Below are 19,058 nucleotides of genomic sequence, written 5' to 3'. Positions count from 1 at the left end.
CTTGCCTCTGGCCAGAGCCCATGCTCACCCCCCCACAGCCCCAGAGGGTGTCTGCTCCAGTCTCACTGGCTCACATCCTCAGTTTGTTCCCAGCGTCACAGTGAGCACTTCCAAGCCACCACGCTCACTCCACAGAAGGACCAGAGACGGCCTGGAGCAGTGAGACCCTGGGACCAGCTCTCCACTGAGGGGTGTGCCACCTCCCGGGTGCCACTGTATGGGGGTCCCTGGGACACAGCAGCAGAGGAGCTCACCAAATCTCCACTGTGCCTTGGGCTGCTCACTTGAGGGTGTGAGACACGAACAGCAAACACACACCAGAACAAGCAACCAGGTCACTGCGGCCAACGGCCAGTGCTGTGAGGAGACTGAGGGAGGAGGCCGCAGCCCCAGCAGCCACGCCGAGACCTGGGACCAAGAATTCCAAGCGAGCGATTAGCGAGAGCACCAGCCCTTGGGTGGGAAAAGAGCCTGGCATGGCCCAAGAACTGCACGGAGGCCAGCATGGAGGAAGAGGGGGCAGCAGGTGGGAGCAGAAGAGAGCAGAGCTGTTGGCAGGCGCTAGATCAAGAAAGACCACCAGCGGGCCGGCGGGGGGCCCTGGACAGAAGCCCACACCAGCCAGCCCTGCCCACTCCATACCAGAACACAGGTGCCTGGGGCCTGGCTGTGCGTCAGGAACCCCTGGACAGCCAGCTGGAGATACAGATTCCCGGACCTCGCCACAGACCCGCCAGGCAGAAGGTCCAAGGTCAAGGCCCCTGAACAAGTCCCCAGGACGATTCTACATGCAGCCAAGGCCAAAAGCTGAGCTTCTCACTGGAGCGGGTGCCAGTCGTGGGCCTTCCAGAAACCGAGCCCAAAGAGCACTCGGGGACTACGTGTCATCCGTCACCACCGAGCCCACGGGACCCAGCAATCCAGAACCTCTGAGGTCGAGCACGCCACCAGGGCTACCAGGAATTAGGCCGGCGTCGCAAACTCCTGCAGGTGCCTGATTTCTCCTTGGAGTGCCACAGGGAGGGGGCATCAGGTGCTCTTGTCTGCCCCTCTCCTGGGACCAGCCGCCTCCTTGCCCTCCACCCTGATCCCAAGTCATCACAAATGTTTGAATGGCCCTGGTTCTTCACTCTCCCCAGGGGATCCACACCCTCTCTGGTTAGACCTTGGCAGGACCTCCTTCACGGAGGCCGGGCTCAGTCAGGTGACTTGCTTTGGCCAATGGGGTGTAAGCAAGCGGGACATAAGCAGAAGCTTGAACAGGTGTGGTGTGGCTGGCTCGGGCCTGTACATCACTGCGTCACCCTGGTGGAGGGGAAGACAGGGTGCAGTGGCCTGCACAGCTCCAGCCAGCAGCCAGCAACCTCCACACAGCCCAGCCGAGCCCAGGCCAGCAGAAGTCACCGGGGCTGGGGCCATAGCTAACTGCCACACACCTCTCTTCCATTCTCAGGCACGAGGGCCTGGATGAAGCCGGCCTCATCTGTCCCTGGGCTGGGAGTGTGAGGAGGCCAGGCCGATCAGCCCATCGCAATCAGGGGAGGGGACTAGTTGGTCCAATGAGCACCAACCCCGGGACTTTTGTGTAAACCTCAGGGGCACTGCCCTTGTCCATGGAAGGTGCTAGAAGGGCAGGAGCTAATTTCTATGCTTTCAGGACGGGAGAGGACACTAACCCAGCAGAAAGCAGAGCCAAATCCCAGCCGTGTTGCTCGGTCCTGCCCTGCAACAGTCAAGGTGTTGCTATTCTGAGGCTAGGAAGACAAGACATCAATGCAAGCCACCCCCTTACTCCCGCCCATCTCAGTGACCCAGCCAGCCATGGTCCAAATACACTAAATGGCAAATTCCAGAAATAAACGACCCATACATTTTCATCCGTGCACCACTGCGACTCGTGTGCTAAAGTCTCAGCCACGTGCTGCTCCATGCACACAGGATGTGAGCCGGCCCTGGGCAGAGTGCATCCTCGCTGTATATGCTGTCTGCCCGTTAATCACTTAGGAGCCGCCTCAGAGCACACGGCAGCTGTCACAGCATCACGGGGCCTGCACACAGGATTCAGGCACCCACAGCGCGTCTCGGGATGTACATCCAGTAGATAAGCAGGGGACCAGTGCACTCCTTTTGGCCAAGGTCCGTTTCAATCGAGTTTCTGTCATGTGCATGAGTCCTGGCATCTTGATAGACAGGGCTGACCCCTTTTGGGGACAGCTGCCCAGTCCATTGGCATCTCAAAATTCTGCTCCATCCATGGCAGGACTGGGCTCTGAGGCCCTGCACCCCGCCCCCAGCCATGGCACTAAGCCACACTGACCTACCAGGGTCTCTGTCCAGGACATGCCCCACAGACGTGGAAGCTGAACCATGTCTACACCTCTGTCCTGGAAGTGGCAAGCTGGCAGGAGCACGGCCTGTTCACCACTCACAAGTGTTTGACTTGGGGCCGCAGACTGGGTTTCCTCTTTTATTTTTTAATTCAATTAGTTGCCAGAGGATAGCAATCAAGAGATTGCACATAAACAATCTGGAATTTGAATCCATAGTTTGGGGGGTGAGCATTTTTTAAAAGATTGATTTATTTATTTGAAAGTCAAAGTTACACAGAGAAAGAAGGGGAGAGAGAGAAAGAGAGAGAGAGAGGTCTTCCATCCACTGGTTCGCTCCCCAGTTGGCCCCAACGGCCGAAGCTGCACAGATCTGAAGCCAGCAGCCAGGAGCTTCCTCTGGGTCTCCCACACGGGTGCAGGGGCCCAAGGACTTGGGCCATCTTTCACGGTTTTCCTGGGCCATAGCAGAGAGCTGGATTGGAAGTGGAGCAGCCAGGACTTGAACCGGTGCCCATATGGGATGCTGGTACTGTAGGCTGTGCTTTACCCACTACACCACAGCACCAGCCCTGGGGATGGGCATTTGACACAAATATTAACATGCTGCTTGCAATGCCCACATCCCATATTGCAGTGCCAGGTTTGAATGCCGACTCTGTTTCCGGTCCAGCTTCCTGATAATGCACACCCCGGGAGGCTGATAGTGATGATGGCCCAAGTACTGGGGTCCCTGCCATCCCACCTACATGGATGACTTGGATGGAGTTCTGAGCTCCTAGCTGCAGCCTGTCTACTGCATGCGTGTAAAGTAATAGAATTCAATCCTCTCTCTCTCCCTCTCTCCCTCTCTCCCTCTCCTCCCTTCTTGAAGAAAATTTTAAATAGATAGCCTGGCACCCCCAGGATCCCATCCTGCAATGATGACAGTCACCTGGGGTGGAACAGCAGCGGCCCAAGCTCCCCGCCCCTGCCCCGTCTCCATGTTTCACTCTTAGGTCCCAGGCTGGCCCCTGGAGGACAGCAGTTGGTGGCTCTGCACTGGGAGGGGGGTGCCCCACCGACTCAGGCCTCCAGGAGCCCACAGAGCCCCGGGTCTGACCTCCGAGGACTCGAGCAGCAGCACGGCCCTAATAAGCTCCCCTTGTGTTCTGATTTGGCACCACAGCTACTTCTGCTGCTTGGAAAGAAAAGAGCCCTCACCACCCCCATCCTGCCATAAGCACAGAGCCCAGAGCTCATGGCACCCCCTCCCCAGGTGGCTCTGCGTCTGGCACCCCAGAATTTACAGGGTGGGGTGAGTGTGAGGCCCTGCACCTGCTCACTGTGTCCCCCTAAAACACCTGTGCTCGGGGGGAGGGGGGAAGAAGAGGGTGAGGAGGGGAGAAGGAGGATTGAGGAACCATGGGGATGGCAGGCACAGAGCACAGAACGCGCGCCTCCCACTGTACGCAGAAGCCCCCAGAAGCTCCCCCCACCCCAAAGGCACCCCACCAGGATTCCCCAAAGCCCTGCTTAGTGCACGCTCCTCCTGGCATTGCCTGGAAGGGACCAAGGCCACCCTCTCAGAGCTAACACCCTAGTGGGGGACAAACAGTGAGGACAAATGCATGCTGAGTAGTAGTAGTGCTGAGACTGGAGTCCCGGGGAAGAGAGGCAGGAGGAGGCGATGTTAAGATGTTACAGGGCTGGGGGAGGTCGCTGATCTGGACAGGGTGGTCCAGGAAGGCCTCAGTGAGGAGAGGACAACTAGGGGGCCGGCGGTGTAGCAGATTAAGCCTCCACCTGCAGCACCAGCATCCCATATGAGCACCGGTTCGAGTCCCGGCTGCTCCTCTTCTGATCCAGCTCCCTGCTAAGGCTCCTGGGAAAGCAGTGGATGGCCCAAGTCCTTGGGCCTCTGCACCTGAGTGGGAGACCCGGAAGAAGCTCCTGGCTCCTGGCTTTGGATTGGCAGCGCAGCTACGGTCGTTGCAGCTAACTGGGGAGTGAACCGGTGGATGGAAGACCTCTCTCCCTGTCTCTGAGCAGAGTGCAGAGCAGATCTGGGTTGGAGGGAACAGGACCCTGCTGGCTACTGCCTGGAGAGGTTGCTGTCCTGGAGCAGGAGTGAGGGGCCAGGGCTCAGAGGACCTGCTCAGGCGGGGCTGGCTTCTGTAAGAGAAGCTAATGGGCTGCCCAGTGGGTCCGCTGCAGAGTGCGTGCAGAGATGGGGGATGGGGGATGAGTGTGACCAGAGAAGCCAGGGTGCCCGGGGCGGGCTGTGGACTTCCTACAGGAGGCACCTGGGCCCAGTACAGACAGATTTCGAGATGGTCCCAAGAAAAGCCATAAATCACGAAATATCTCGAGTTTCAAATGCTGGCCACTTTCCCCCGAACACTGGGAACACTGCAGGCCAAACCAGAGAGGCAGGCAGCCCAGACCCACACTAACGGCTGCTGGCTGGCTGCTTTCGGCACGGAGTCAAAGGGTAGCAAGCGCCATGTACTGAGGGTGCATGAGCAGAGCGCGCGCCAGGCCCAGGCCATCCAGCTTAACCCAGGGATGCAATCAGGAGGCCTTGGGCCCCAGCCAGAGAGGGCAGACCCCCACCCAAGGCCACACAGCAGGCGAGTGGCGAGTGGTGGTGTGGGGACCGGAAACAGGACGGCCTGGCTCCAAAGCCTGGGGACACCAAGACAGGGCTAAGTCACCTCTGCCACCCAGACGGAGCAGAATAAGACCCTCATTTCACACATGAGGAAAGAAAAGATGACACAGGGAGAGGAGAGGACAGTATCCTAGCATGGGGCTGGACTTGAACCTGGAGCTCATGACTCGCTGTGCAGTGCTCTTCCCAACAAAGCTCATCAGAGGACCCAGGGGCCTGCAAACAGAGGGCTGTGGTGATGGACTGCACGGGGGCAGCGCTGCAGGCAGAGCCAGGCCCCAGAGCCTGTTGTCCGAACGCACAGCCCAGCTCGGCCACTCACTAGTGTGTGAGCTTGGGCGAGTCGCTCAGCACCCTGTGCCTATTTCCTCATCTAGAAAATGGGTGTAACCATGGCACCTCCCTCACAGAGCTGAGAGGAAGAAACACTTGGGAAGGACTTAAAGAAATACCTCTCTGGGGCCTGCACTGTGGCATAAGGGGTAAAGCCACCACCTGTTGTGCTGACATTCCCATATGGATGCAAGTTCAAGTCCCAGCTGCTCCTCTTCTGATCTAGCTCTCTGCTATGGCCTGGGAAAGCAGTGGAGGATGGTCCAAGTCCTTGGGCCCCTGCACCCGCATGGGAGACCTGGAAGAAGCCCCTGGCTCCTGGCTTTGGATCGGCCCATCTCCAGCCATTGCAGCCATAAGAGGAGTAAACCAACGGATGGAAGACACCTCTCTTTCTCTCTCCCTCTCTCTTTCTAGCTGCTTCTGCCTTTCAAATAAATGAATAAAATATGTTTTTTAAAAAAAGAAATACCTTTTTTATTTTTTTAGATTTATTTTACTTTTTTGAAAGGTGGAGTGGGGGGCGGAACTTGCATCCGCTGATTCACTCCCCCAGATGGCTGCAACAGCCAGGTTTGAGCCAGGCAGGCCAAAGTTAGGAGCCAGAAACTCCATCTGCATCTCCCTGGGCAGGGGCCCAGGCACTTGGGCCATCTTCCACTGCTTTCCCAGGCACGTTAGGAGGGAGCTGGATTGGAAACACAGCAGCTGGGACTTGGACCAGCACCCATGTGGGATGCCGGCATCTCAGGCAGCAGCTTAACCCACTGCACCACAGCACCAGCCCCAGAAAAAATCCCTTTGAAAGTCCAAATGCGGACCCAGCAGGTGCTCCTAACACAGAGCCCGCCTGCTATGTTATCAGGATCTTCCCAAGCACCAGGAATCTCCTGGGTGGGGCATGCGTGGGTCCTCAGATTCCTGAAATGTAACAGTGTACCTTAGGGGACTGGCAAGATAGCTCAGATTTTCTGCAGAAAAGCAGAGAAAGAAAGAAAAATGTGGGGTGATGAGCTGGCGGTCTCCGCCTCCCAGGGTGTGCACAAGAAGGGAAGGGGTCACCCCATCACCCCCTGCCTCCCTGAGCCTCGTAAGAAGAAACCTCCCCCTTAGAGGGAAGAACTGCACACCGAGAGCAACGGCAGGAACCACAGCCAGCATTCGTCCCACAAATGTTCACTGAGCACCTACTATGTGCCTGGATTCTAAGCACTGGGGAGCCAGCAGCAAATAACACAGACAAAAATCACCCCCTGCCTCCCTGGGCAACACAACAAAACAAGTGATGTGGAGGGAAGGCCATGGGGCTAAGTGCTGGACTAAAAAAAAAAAATTGCAGGAAACCTGGGTGGGGGTGGGGAGGGGTTTGACTCAGGTGGTCCGAGAGAGCTAAACACAGATGAAAAGAAATGGCAGGAGACGGGTTTGGGTGCATCTAGGGGAAACAGCCAGTGCAAAGGCCCTGAAGTCAGCGTGTGCCTGGTGTGCTCCTGGAGCCCAGTGTGGCAGAAGTGTGGGGACCAAGGGAGCAGCAGGAGAGGAGTTCAGTGGGGTGACGTGACCAGGGAAGGCTGAAGAATTCCCTAGTAGGCTCTTGGCTATCATGCTGAGTGCCAGGAGGGTCACGAGGGAAGGGCATTTAGCCTGGTGACTATGATGCCCCAGGTACCACCACAGCGTGCCTGGGCTCAGTTTCCAGCGCTAGCTCCTGACTCCAGCTTCCCGCTAATGCAGAGCCCAGGAGGCAGCAGCGATGGCTCAACTAGTAGGGCCTCTGTACACATGCAGAAGACCTGGCTGAAGCTCCCAACTCCCAGCTCCGACCCAGCCCAGCCCCAACTGCCGTGGGCATCTCAGGAGTAACTCAGCCTCTTTCCTAATAAATGAAAAATTATTCCAAAAAGGATAGGTCCAGACAATGACTGGGCTGGGGTGGGGCAGGGAGAGCAGAGGCAGAGGGGCCACAGCCGGTGCCCCAGAGAGATGTGGGTGGCCACGGGTGGCTCCCAAGAGTGGGGGGTGAGGTGCACGGACACAGCCAGGGGCCTCGGCACTCCCGGCACTGTCTCCCTGCATCCTCACACCCTGAGCAAGTGCTGGCTGCCTCATCCCCAGCTACAGAGCAGCAAACTGAGGTTGTGTCAGGAGCCACATGGCCATCAGGAGGCAGATCCCCCACCAAGGACATCCATCTGCCCATCCTCCAAGACAGAGAGGGGTTCCAACCAGCAGCCAAATGCACCCCTTTCCCGCTGCTCTGCCGGGCATGCTGGCTCCCAGTCTTGGGTCCACAGAAGCTATCTGGCCTGGCTACCCACACCCACCTGCCGCCATCTCTCTGCAACCCCACCTCCCTCAGTCCGCAGGGCCTCAGCTCCGCTAACCCCCAGCACACCGGCCTCTGCCCACAGCCAGATCCTCACGAGCACCTAAAGCAGAAGAGAAAGCCAGCGTGTGCCCATGGCCAGGGTAAGTCTGCATGGGCCGAGGCCACGCCCCCCGCTGTTCCTGCAAGGACCCAGGGTTCCCACTCGGGTGGAAAGAGAAAAGATCTCTTTGTGCCCGGGCTGGTGAAAGTGCGTCTGTTTAGAGCAGGCTGCAAAGGGGGGGGGGATCAGACTTGGCTGCGGCTGCCCCCAGGGGAGGAGAGAGGTTTTGGGGGAGCACAGAGAGGAAGCACCCAGAGCAGCTGCTGCTCCCCAAGAGGTGAGGCTATCTGGGTGACGTTTGCAGGGACAGGGGAGGAGGGGGCAGCTTTGCGCGGATTTGGCGGGGTGGGGAGGGGTAGGGAGGGGAGCAAGTCTGCCCTTGACGTTCGGGATCAGGGGAGGGAGCAGAGGGCAGGATTTTGCTCAGGGGTTTTGGGGGGAGTATTTTTTTCCTCTTGGAGGAAAAAAAATAAAACAAAACAATTACAGAACCCAGAAGAAAGGTTGTCATGGCAACAAAAGTTTGTGGCCAGGTACTTGCCGATGTCGTTTTCAGGACCACAGCCGTGGGAGAGGAGAAGGTGAGAGGGGCAATGGGGTGTCAGCAGCACAGCCCCGCCCCCCCACGTTGGTTCACACCTGCCCAGCCCCGCCCCCCCACGTTGGTTCACACCTGCCCAGCCCCGCCTCCCCAGCACCTGCTCACACACCCCTGGCCCCACCCCCATGCTGGTTCACACCTGCCCAGCCCCGCCCACACCTGCCCCTTTCTCACTGACAAGCAGCTGATAACTATCGCCCAAGTTCCCAGAAAGGAGAGCAGTGATTTTCTTCAAAAGCTGATCTCTCACCAACACTGTCCAAGAGAAAACTCTGGGTTTTTTTTACTTACTTAACAAACCCACCATTCATGTTCCTACTTAACACAGGGCCGCGGGTGAGGGTCTTCTCCTTTCTCCAACCTTCCCCTCCCCCCACCACACCCTTGCTGCCCCCATCCCTTCCCTCCCATGTCTTTCCATACCCTCACGCACACACCCCCCAACACTCCTTACAAAACCATTCTGGCCAAAACCTCTCTGAGCCTGATGTGAAGTCCTCCCAAGAAAAGCCCCCCCCCAGAAGTGCCTGTCTCAAACGAGGTGGCCAGGATGCAAGAAGACTTGACAGGCAGGCAGGCAGGCAATTGTTACAGGGCCTGGGAAGCTCTGTTCCATGAAAGCCAGCACAGCGTTTAAGTGTTCTTCAATTAGTAAGTTCAAGAAAGAAAGGAAGGAAGGAAGGAAGGAAGGAAGGAAGGAAGGAAGGAAGGAAGGAAGGAAGGAAGGAAGGAAGGAAGGAAGGAAGGAAGGAAGGAAGGAAGGAAGGAAGGAAGGAAGAAGGGAAGGAAGGAAGGAAGGAAGAAAGAAAGGAGGGAAGGAAGGAAGGAAGGAAGGAAGGAAGGAAGGAAGGAAGGAAGGAAGGAAGGAAGGAAGGAAGGAAGAAAGAAAGGAGGGAAGGAAGGAAGGAAGGAAGGAAGGAAGGAAGGAAGGCAGGCAGGCAAAACAAGACTCGGGCATAAATATCCCGGGTCAAGCCCTAGTGCACTGCAAGGAAACACTCATAACCACTGGGGTCATGACCCTCAGGGAGCAGTCACAAGACACCCGGAGGGACAGGGAGGCTCAGCCGAGGCACCCCCACAGGGCTGCGAGCAGGTGCGCATGGGGGCTCTGTGCAAAGGACGTGCCTGCGTGTCGCAGACGGGGGTGTCCTGGGAGCAGGGTCTCCTGAACCCTGGAAACATCACCGTGAACTTGCAGGATGGGCTGTGGAGACCACCACCCCGAAGGATGTCCATGTCTGTCCCAGCCAGGTGTTAACCAGGCTTCGGCGTGGGAGGTGAGGGTCGGGCAGATTTGGGCCAAGACGCCTTCTGGGAGCTTTTTTTTTTAACCTTTATTTAATGAGTATAAATTTCAAAGTACGGCTTATGGATTACAATGGCTTCCCCCCCATAACGTCCCTCCCACACGCAACCCTCGCCTTTCCCACTCCCTCTCCCCTTCCATTCACATCAAGATTCATTTTCGATTCTCTTTATGTACAGAAGATCAGTTTAGCATACATTAAGTAAAGATTTCAACAGTTTGCTCCCACACAGAAACATAAAGTGAAAAATAATAGATGATTTTTTAAATGATGATGAAATCAGATCAGACCTATTGTCATGTTTAATCCCAGTGAGAGTCAGGTTGGGAATTGATAATTTCTTCTTCTTTTTTTTTTTTACAGAAGATCAGTTTAGTATACATTAAGTAAAGATTTTAAGAGTTTGCACACCCATAGAAACACAAAGTGAAATATACTGTTTGAGTACTCGTTATAGCATTAAATCTCAATGTACAGCGCATTAAGGACAGAGATCCTACATGAGGAGTAAGTGCACAGTGACTCCTGTTGTTGACTTTACAAATTGACACTCCTGTCTATGGCATCAGTAATCTCCCTATGCTCCAGTCATGAGTTTCCAAGGCTATGGAAGCCCCTTGAGTTCTCCGACTCTTATCTTGTTTAGACAAGGTCATAGTCAAAGTGGAGGTTCTCTCCTCCCTTCAGAGAAAGGTACCTCCTTCTTTGAAGACCTGTTCTTTCCACTGGGATCTCACTCACAGAGATCTTTTATTTAGGTGGGTTTTTTTTTTTGGTTTTTTGTTGTTGTTGTTGTTGTTGTTGTTTTGTTTTTGCCAGAGTGTCTTGGCTTTCCATGCCTGAAATACTCTCATGGGCTTTTCAGCCAGATTGGAATGCCTTTAGGGCTGATTCTGAGGCCAGAGTGCTTTTTAGGACATCCGCCATTCTATGAGTCTGCTGAGTATCTCGCTTCCCATGTTGGATCACTCTCCCCTTTATTTATTCTATCGGTTAGTATTAGCAGATACTAGACTTGTTTATGTGATCCCTTTGACTCTTAGTCCTTTCATTATGGTCAATTGTGAACTGAAATTGATCACTTGCACTAGTGAGATGGCATTGGTACATGCCACCTTGATGGGATTGAATTAGAGTCCCCTGGTATGTTTCTAACTCTACCATTTGGGACAAGTCAGCTTGAGCATGTCCCAAATTGCACATCTCTTCCCTCTCTTATTCCCACTCTTATGTTTAACAGGGATCACATTTCAGTTAAATTTCAACACTTAAGAATAACTGTGTATTAATTACAGAATTAAACCAGTCATATTAAGTAGAACAGACAAAAAAAACTACTAAGAGGGATAATGAATTAAGTTGTTCATTAACAGTCAGGGCTATGCTGATCAGGTCACTGTTTCTCATAGTGTCCATTTCACTTCAACAGGTTTCCTTTTTGGTGTTCAGTCAGTTGTCACCGATCAGGGAGAACATATGGTATTTGTCCCTTTGGGACTGGCTTATTTCACTCAGCATGATGTGTTCCAGATTCCTCCATTTTGTTGCAAATGACTGGATTTCGTTGTTTCTTACTGCGGTATAGTATTCTAAAGAATACATATCCCATAATTTCTTTATCCAGTCTACTGTTGATGGGCATTTAGATTGGTTCCAGGTCTTGGCTATTGTGAATTGTGCTGCAATAAACATTAGGGTGCAGACCGCTTTTTTGTTTGCCAATTTAAATTCCTTTGGGTAAATCCCAAGGAGTGGGATGGCTGGGTCGAACGGTAGGGTTATATTCAGGTTTCTGAGGAATCTCCAGACTGACTTCCATAGTGGCTTGACCAGTTTGCATTCCCACCAACAGTGGGTTAGTGTCCCTTTTTCCCCACTTCCTCACCAGCATCTGTTGTTGGTAGATTTCTGTATGTGAGCCATTCTAACCGGGGTGAGGTGAAACCTCATTGTGCTTTTGATTTGCATTTCCCTGATTGCTAGTGACCTTGAACATTTTTTCATGTGCCTGTTGGCCATTTGGATTTCCTCTTTTGAAAAATGTCTATTGAGGTCCTTGGCCCATCTCTTAAGTGGGTTGTTGGTTTTGTTTTTGTGGAGTTTCTTGATCTCTTTGTAGATTCTGGTTATTAACCCTTTATCTGTTGCATAGTTTGCAAATATTTTTTCCCATTCTGTCGGTTGTCTCTTCACTCTCCTGACTGTTTCTTTTGCAGTACAGAAACTTCTCAATTTGATGCAATCCCAACAGTTGATTTTGGCTTTGACTGCCTGTGCCTCCCGGGTCTTTTCCAGAAATTCTTTGCCTATGCCAATATCTTGAAGGGTTTCTCCAATGTTCTCTAATAACTTGATGGTGTCAGGTCATAGAGTTAGGTCTTTATTCCACGTTGAGTGGATTTTTGTGTAAGGTGTAAGGTAGGGGTCTTGCTTCATGCTTCTGCACGTGGAAATCCAGTTTTCCCAGCATCATTTATTGAATAGACTGTCCTTGCTCCCGGAATTGGTTTTAGATCCTTGATCAAATATAAGTTGGCTGTAGATGTTTGGGTTGATTTCTGGTGTTTCAATTCTGTTCCATTGGTCTATCCATCTGTTTCTGTACCAGTACCATGCTGTTTGATTACAACTGCCCTGTAGTAGTATGTCCTGAAATCTCGTATGGTGATGCCTCCAGCTTTGTTTTTGTTGTACAAGATTGCTTTAGCTATTCGAGGTCTCTTGTGCATCCATATGAATTTCAGCATCATTTTTTCTAGATCTGAGAAGAATGTCTTTGGAATCTTGATTGGGATTGCATTAAATCTATAAATTTCTTTTGGGAGAATTGACATTTTGATGATGTTGATTCTTCCAATCCATGAGCATGGAAGATTTTTCCATTTTTTGGTATCCTCTTCTATTTCTTTCTTTAAGGTTTTGTAATTCTCATCGTAGAGATCTTTAACGTCCTTGGTTAAGTTTATTCCAAGGTATTTGATTGTTTTTGTAGCTATTGTGAATGGGATTGATCTTAGCAGTTCTTTCTCAGCCATGGCATTGCTTGTGTATACAAAGGCTGTTGATTTTTGTGCATTGATTTTATATCCTGCCACTTTGCCAAACTCCTCTATGAGTTCCAATAGTGTCTTAGTAGAGTTCTTTGGATCCTCTAAGTAAAGAATCATATCGTCTGCAAAGAGGGATAGTTTGACTTCTTCCTTCTCAATTTGTATTCCTTTAATTTCTTTTTCTTGTCTGATGGCTCTGGCTAAAACTTCCAGAACTATGTTAAATAGCAGTGGTGAGAGTGGGCATCCCTGTCTGGTGCCAGATCTCAGTGGAAATGCTTCCAACTTTTCCCCATTCAATAGGATGCTGGCCGTGGGTTTTTCATAAATTGTTTTGATTATATTGAGGAATGTTCCTTCTATACCCAATTTGCTTAGAGTTTTCATCATGAAAGGGTGTTGAATTTTATCGAATGCTTTCTCTGCATCAATTGAGATAATCATATGGTTTTTCTTTTGCAGTCTGTTAATGTGGTGAATCACATTGATTGATTTGTGAATGTTGAACCATCCCTGCATACCAGGGATAAATCTCACTTGGTCTGGGTGGATGATTTTCCTGATGTGTTGTTGTATTCTATTGGCGAGAATTTTATTGAGGATTTTTGCATCTATGTTCATCAGGGATATTGGTCTATAATTTTCTTTCAGTGCTGCATCTTTCTCTGGCTTAGGGATTAAGGTGATGCTGGCTTCATAGAAAGAATTTGGGAGGATTCCATCTTCTTCGATTGTTCTGAATAGTTTGAGAAGAAATGGAATTAGTTCTTCTTTAAATGTCTGGTAGAATTCAGCAGTGAATCCATCTGGTCCTGGGCTTTTCTTTGTTGGGAGGGCCTTTATTACTGTTTCAATTTCTGTCTCAGTTATGGGTCTGTTAGGTTTTCTATGTCTTCATGGTTCAATTTAGGTAGGTTGCATGTGTCCAGGAATCTATCCATTTCTGATAGATTTTCTTGTTTTCTGGCATACAAGTCCTTATAGTAATTTCTGATGATTCTTTTTATTTCTGTGGTGTCTGTTGTTACGTTTCCTTTTTCATCTCTGATTTTATTGATTTGGGTCTTTTCTTTTTTTAGTTAGTTGGGCCAATGGGGTGTCAATTTTGTTTATTTTTTCAAAAAACCAGCCCTTCGCTTGGCTGACTTTTTGTAATGTTTTTTTGGATTCAATCCTGTTAATTTCTTCTCTGATTTTAATTATTTCTCTTCTCCTACTAGATTTGGGTTTGGTTTGCTGCAGTTTTTCTAGGTCCTTGAGATGCGCTGAAAGCTCATTTATTTGGTACCTTTCCAATTTCTTGATATAGGCACCTATTGCTATAAACTTGCCTCTCAATACTACTTTTGCTGTATCCCATAAGTTTTGATATGTTGTGTTGTTATCCTCATTTACTTCCAGAAAGTTTTTGATTTCTCTTTTGATTTCTTGGATGACCCAGTGTTCATTCAGGAGCATGTTGTTCAGTCTCCATGTGTTTGCATACTTTCCAGGGTTTCCTGAGTTGCTAATTTCCAGCTTCATTCCGCTGTGGTCTGAGAAGCTGCATGGTGTGATTCTAATTCTTTTAAATTTGCTGAGACTTACTTTATGACCTAGTATGTGGTCAATCCTAGAGAAGGTTCCATGCACTGCTGAGAAGAATGTAAAGTCTTTAGATGTAGGATTGAAAGTTCTGTAGATATCTGTTAGATCCATTTGGGCAATAGTGTCGATTAAATCTGCTGTTTCCTTGTTGACCTTCTGTCCGGATGATCTGTCTATTTCTGAGAGTGGAGTATTGAAGTCCCCCAGTACTATTGTATTGGAATCTAAATCTCCCTTTAAGTCCCTTAACATATCTTTTAAATAGACCGGTGCCCTGTAATTAGGTGCATATACATTTATAATAGTTACATCTTCCTGTTGAATTGAACCCTTAATCATTATATAGTGCCCCTCTTTGTCTCTCTTAACAGTTTTTGTTTAAAAGTTTATTTTGTCTGATATTAATATGGCTACACCTGCTTTTTTTTGGTTTCTGTTGGCATGGAATATCTTTTTCCAACCTTTCACTTTCAGTCTGCATGCCTCTTTGTTAGAGAGATGTGTTTCTTGTAGGCAACAAATAGTTGGGTATTGTTCCTTAAGCCAGTCAGCCAATCTGTGTCTTTTAACTGAAGAGTTAAGACCATTAATGTTTAATGTGACTATTGATACATAGTGACTTTGCCCTGCCATTTGCCAAAGATAAGTTCTAATATATGCTTTGAGCTTCCCATGCTCTTTTACTGGTAGGTGTTCTTCCTTTACCTTCTTTCATATTGATGGCCGTGTTTCTGTGTTTCTGAGTGTAGCACATCTTTAAGTATCTTTTGCAGGGCTAAACGAGTGGCAGCAAAGTCTTTCAATTTCTGTTTGCTATGAAAGGTCTTTATTTCACCTTCATTCACAAATGAGAGCTTGGCAGGATATAATATTCTGGGCTGGCAATTTTTCTCTCTTAGCACCTGTGCTATGTCTCGCCATTCCCTCCTAGCCTGTAGTGTTTCTGATGAGAAGTCTGCTGTGAGTCTGATTGGAGATCCTCTGAGAGTAATCTGACGTTTCTCTCTTGCACATTTTAGGATCTTTTCTTTATGTTTCACTGTGGTGAGTTTAATTACAACGTGTCGTGGTGAGGATCTCTTTTGGTCATGTTTACTGGGGGTTCTATGAGCTTCCTGTACTAGGATGTCTCTGTCCTTCTCCAAACCCGGAAAGTTCTCTGCTAGTATCTCACTAAAAAGGCCTTCTAATCCTTTCTCTCTCTCCATGCCTTCAGGAACTCCTAGAACCCGAATGTTGGGTTTTTTAATAGTATCCTGTAGATTCCCAACAATATTTTTTAGATTTCTAATTTCCTCTTCTTTTCTTTGGTTTGACTGTATCCTTTCCTGTTCTCTGTCTTCTCAGTCTGATATTCTCTCTTCTGCTTCACCCATTCTGTTTTTAAGATTCTCTAATGTGTTTGTCATTTGATCTATTGAGCTCTTCATTTCATTTTGATTTCTCTTCACTATCACACTTTCCTGTTCTACTAGTTGTTTCGTTTCATTTTGATTCTTCCTTAAAATTTCATTTGCACGAGAGAGATTTTCAATCCTGTCCAATAAGGATTTCTGTAGTTCAAGGATCTGCTTTTGAAAACTTCTAAATGTTCTTATCATAAATTTTTTGAAATCCGTATCTTGTATTTCTTCTATCTCATCATCTTCATAATCTTGGCTTGGGGTGTTTTGTTTATTTGGAGGCGTCATAGTGTCATCGTTGATCTTGTTCCCTCAATTTCTGTGTTTATTGCTTGGCATGGTTAATTCTTTTTCCCTCACTGTGAGGTTTTTTTTTTATATATACTATGTCTGTGTTAAGTGGACTGCCTACTGTTGGAGGAGCCTTGGAGGCTTGAGATGGGTGTGGCCTGAGAGCTCTGCTTGGTTCCTCAGGGTTACAGGTGTGCAAAGGTTATGCGTGGTAAATCTCTATTTATTTATTTATTCATTTATTTATTTTATTTTATTTTTTATTCAGGAGGTAAGTAATACTGCAAGGCTGAGCAGAATGTAAGGTTTTTAGCTTCAGATCTCTGGCTTCTACCCAAAGAGTCTGTGCAGGCTCCGTTTCTCCTGCGGACTCCCATTGGGTTGTGTAGGCTACTGAATTGTAGCCTTAACTCTCCCCTTTTATTATGTATATCCCAGCTCTTTGTCTCTTGCTAGCCTTTGCAAGGTTGGCGGAGAGAGGAACTTGTCTGTACCAGTACGCCCCCACCTTTTTTTTATTTTTTTTTCCCTTCTCTCCTGTAGTCTGTTGAACTTTCCTGCTTCAAAGCCTGCTTCCCTCTAAAATTCTGTCTGCCGTTTCCCCGCCAATGTCTCCGGTTACTGAGCTCACCTCCGCTTCCAGCACCAATGTGTGGACTCGGAGCCCTGGGCGTCCCTCCTCTCCCTGCTGGTGTCTGTGTCACATCGACTCCCCTTCCCGCACTGGCCTGGGGGCTCTTTAAGTATGTGTGCTTATTATTGCACTCCAAATTCAAACTGCCGGCCCTGGGTACACACCAGCAGCAAGTCCGATGCAGAGAAGCCAGTCATGGGCAGGGCACCACTCAAATGCCCGCACCTCTGACTCACGGCAGGCCTGGCTCAGACGGACACTCAGAAAACTTTGTCCCAGGGATCGCCCACCCCCAGGTGAGAGAGAGAGAGTGATCAGGTGACGCCCCGGGACATTCCTGCCGCATTGTCTCAAGGCCCCACCCCAGCACGGATCCTGCAAATACTCGATTAAGACCTATAATGTGTGAGACACTCTCCAGAGATGGGAAATGAAGCCATCAACCAAAACCACCCAGGCCAGCTCTCACCAAGTGACACTGGGGAGGGCGGAGGAGGGCAAAGTCAGGTGTGGGGGAGAGGCAGGTGGTGCCCAGTGTGATGAGGGAGAGACAGGCAGTGCAGAGACCCAAAGACCAAAAGGCCCTGCCTGCCAAGGCGCGTGTGCAGGGGGGCGCCAGGCCTCACAGTCTTGTCCACAGCCTCCTGTGAGGTCAGAAGATGGGTGGGAGGGTCCCGCTGGGGCTGAGGAGGAGCCGGCCAGCCAGAGGTGAGCCAGGGCACCGGTGGCTTCATTTTACACTTCTGCCCCTTCCCCAACACACACACACACACACACGCACACGCACGCACACGTCCTTTAAACCAGTTAGGCTACTGGTTCACGCAGGGCAAAGCAGGGACCAGCGTCCACTCCCCCCTCTCCCCTGGAGTGCCCACGGCGCAGCCAGCACATGCCAAGAGCCATGCACGCACGCTCCCCCGTTAACCTTGGGCAAAGGGGCTACTGCACTCACAAGGGGGTCCCACAGCCGGCCCCTGAGCAACAACATCCCCACCGCCCTGGTCCTGCGGGCCAGCACCACATGCTGTCTCTCTGGCCCCCGCAGCTGTCAGAGGCGGCTGTCCCCTGGGCCTCGCCACCAACCTGGGGGACAGCGACTCCAGCCCCGGCTATCGGCAGAGGGCAGAGGAAGGGGCAGCAAGTCCCCCTTCTGAGCCCCTGAGCTGCCCCACAGCCACGCGCGCGCGAAGCCAAGCCTCCCGGACTCGGAGTTGCCCGCACGCCCCTTCCCCGCCGAGGGGCCAGGACGCCAAGGCAGGAGGGACCCCCGCGGGACTCCCCCACTCCACCCCCGGCTGCCGGGTCCTGAGCTTCCCCAGCTCCGTCTGGGAGGTTTCTGCGGGCTGGCGTTGAGGGGCTGAGGAGCCCCCAGGGCTCGGGGCTCCCCGCCCCCCACCCCCACCAAGGCGAGACAGGGCAGGTGCTCCTGGACACCGAGCGCCCCACGGAAAGGACGAGGAGCTGGCGGACGCCGGGCTGAGTGCGGGCGCGGCCAGGAGCGCGCGCGCTCCGATCCGCCGCTGAGGTGGGCACCGGGAGCCGCGCCCCCTGAGGCTCGCCCGCGTCCCCACAGCCGCCCGGGGGTTCGCCTTGGGGTGGGGGCGGCGGGACGTCCCGCACGCCCCGCGTCGCGGTCTCGGACCTTCCCCTCGCGCGCCCCCGCCCGCCGCCGGCGTCCCCAGCCCCGCGAGCGCCGACCCCAGTCGCGGCATCGTCGGCGGCGGCGCGGGGGGCCCCTGCCCTGCCGGGAGCTGAGGGAGCCGCCGGGGCCGCGCAGCCCGGGAGCCGGAGCCCGAGAGCCCAGCCCGCCGCGGCGGCGCCGCCGCTCACTCACCGCGTCCGCCGAGCTGCTCCTCGCACGAGTACCAGATGCCGGTGTGGAAATTCCTCAGGAGAAAGCGGTCGTCGCCCGTCTCCCAGCTGTAGAGCGCGCCGCCCGGGGGGCCGGGGCCGGGGCCGGCGGCGGGGGCGGCCGTGGCGTTGGCCGTGGCGTTGGCGCCCGAGTTGGGGCAGTTGGCGCTCCCGCCCTGGCCGCAGCCGGGCTTGGGCACTCGCTGCGTGCCCTGGCACCAGTGCGTCGTGAGGAAGGCGGTGGTGGCGAAGAGCAGCGCCAGCAGGTTCAGGGCCACGGCCAGGAGCGCTCGGCCGCGGCGGCTCGTCTTCATGCCGCCCGCGCCGCCGGGACCGCGCCGCCGGGCAGCTCCGCGCGCGAAGTTGGCAGCCGGCGCCCCGCGTCAGCGGCCGCTGCCCTCCGCGCCGCGGGGCTCGGGCGCCTGCGATCGGCGGCGGCGGCGGCGGACGCGGGGGGTGCGGCTGGCTCTGGGGGCGCCGGGACGGGAGGGGGTGGCGGGGAGGAGGGAGGCGGGCGCGGCGCACGAGGAGCGGCTCCGGCGCACGGAGCCCGGAGCGCGAGTGCACCTCGGCGAGGAGCCTCTGG

At 52.4% G+C, this 19,058-nt stretch overlaps 1 protein-coding gene across 1 annotated transcript in view; it reads right to left on the bottom strand.

Moving 5' to 3' along the window:
* Positions 1-18,828, bottom strand: part of LOC108176799 (germ cell-specific gene 1-like protein) — a 68,099-nt gene extending 49,271 nt beyond the window's left edge. The window contains exon 1 of the mRNA XM_070064935.2: positions 18,456-18,828. Within this exon, the coding sequence (XP_069921036.2) occupies positions 18,456-18,786 (331 nt within the window). The 5' untranslated portion in view covers positions 18,787-18,828. The remainder of the gene's footprint in view (positions 1-18,455) is intronic.
* Between the last annotated feature and the right edge of the window lie 230 nt (positions 18,829-19,058).

The sequence above is a fragment of the Oryctolagus cuniculus genome, chromosome 19 (genome assembly GCF_051225735.1).
Source record: "Oryctolagus cuniculus isolate XC-2025 breed Fujian yellow rabbit chromosome 19, ASM5122573v1, whole genome shotgun sequence".
In the NCBI taxonomy this organism is placed as follows: Eukaryota; Metazoa; Chordata; class Mammalia; order Lagomorpha; family Leporidae; genus Oryctolagus; species Oryctolagus cuniculus.
Note: the sequence above shows the minus strand (reverse complement) of the source record. Positions and strands in the feature narration are given on the sequence as shown.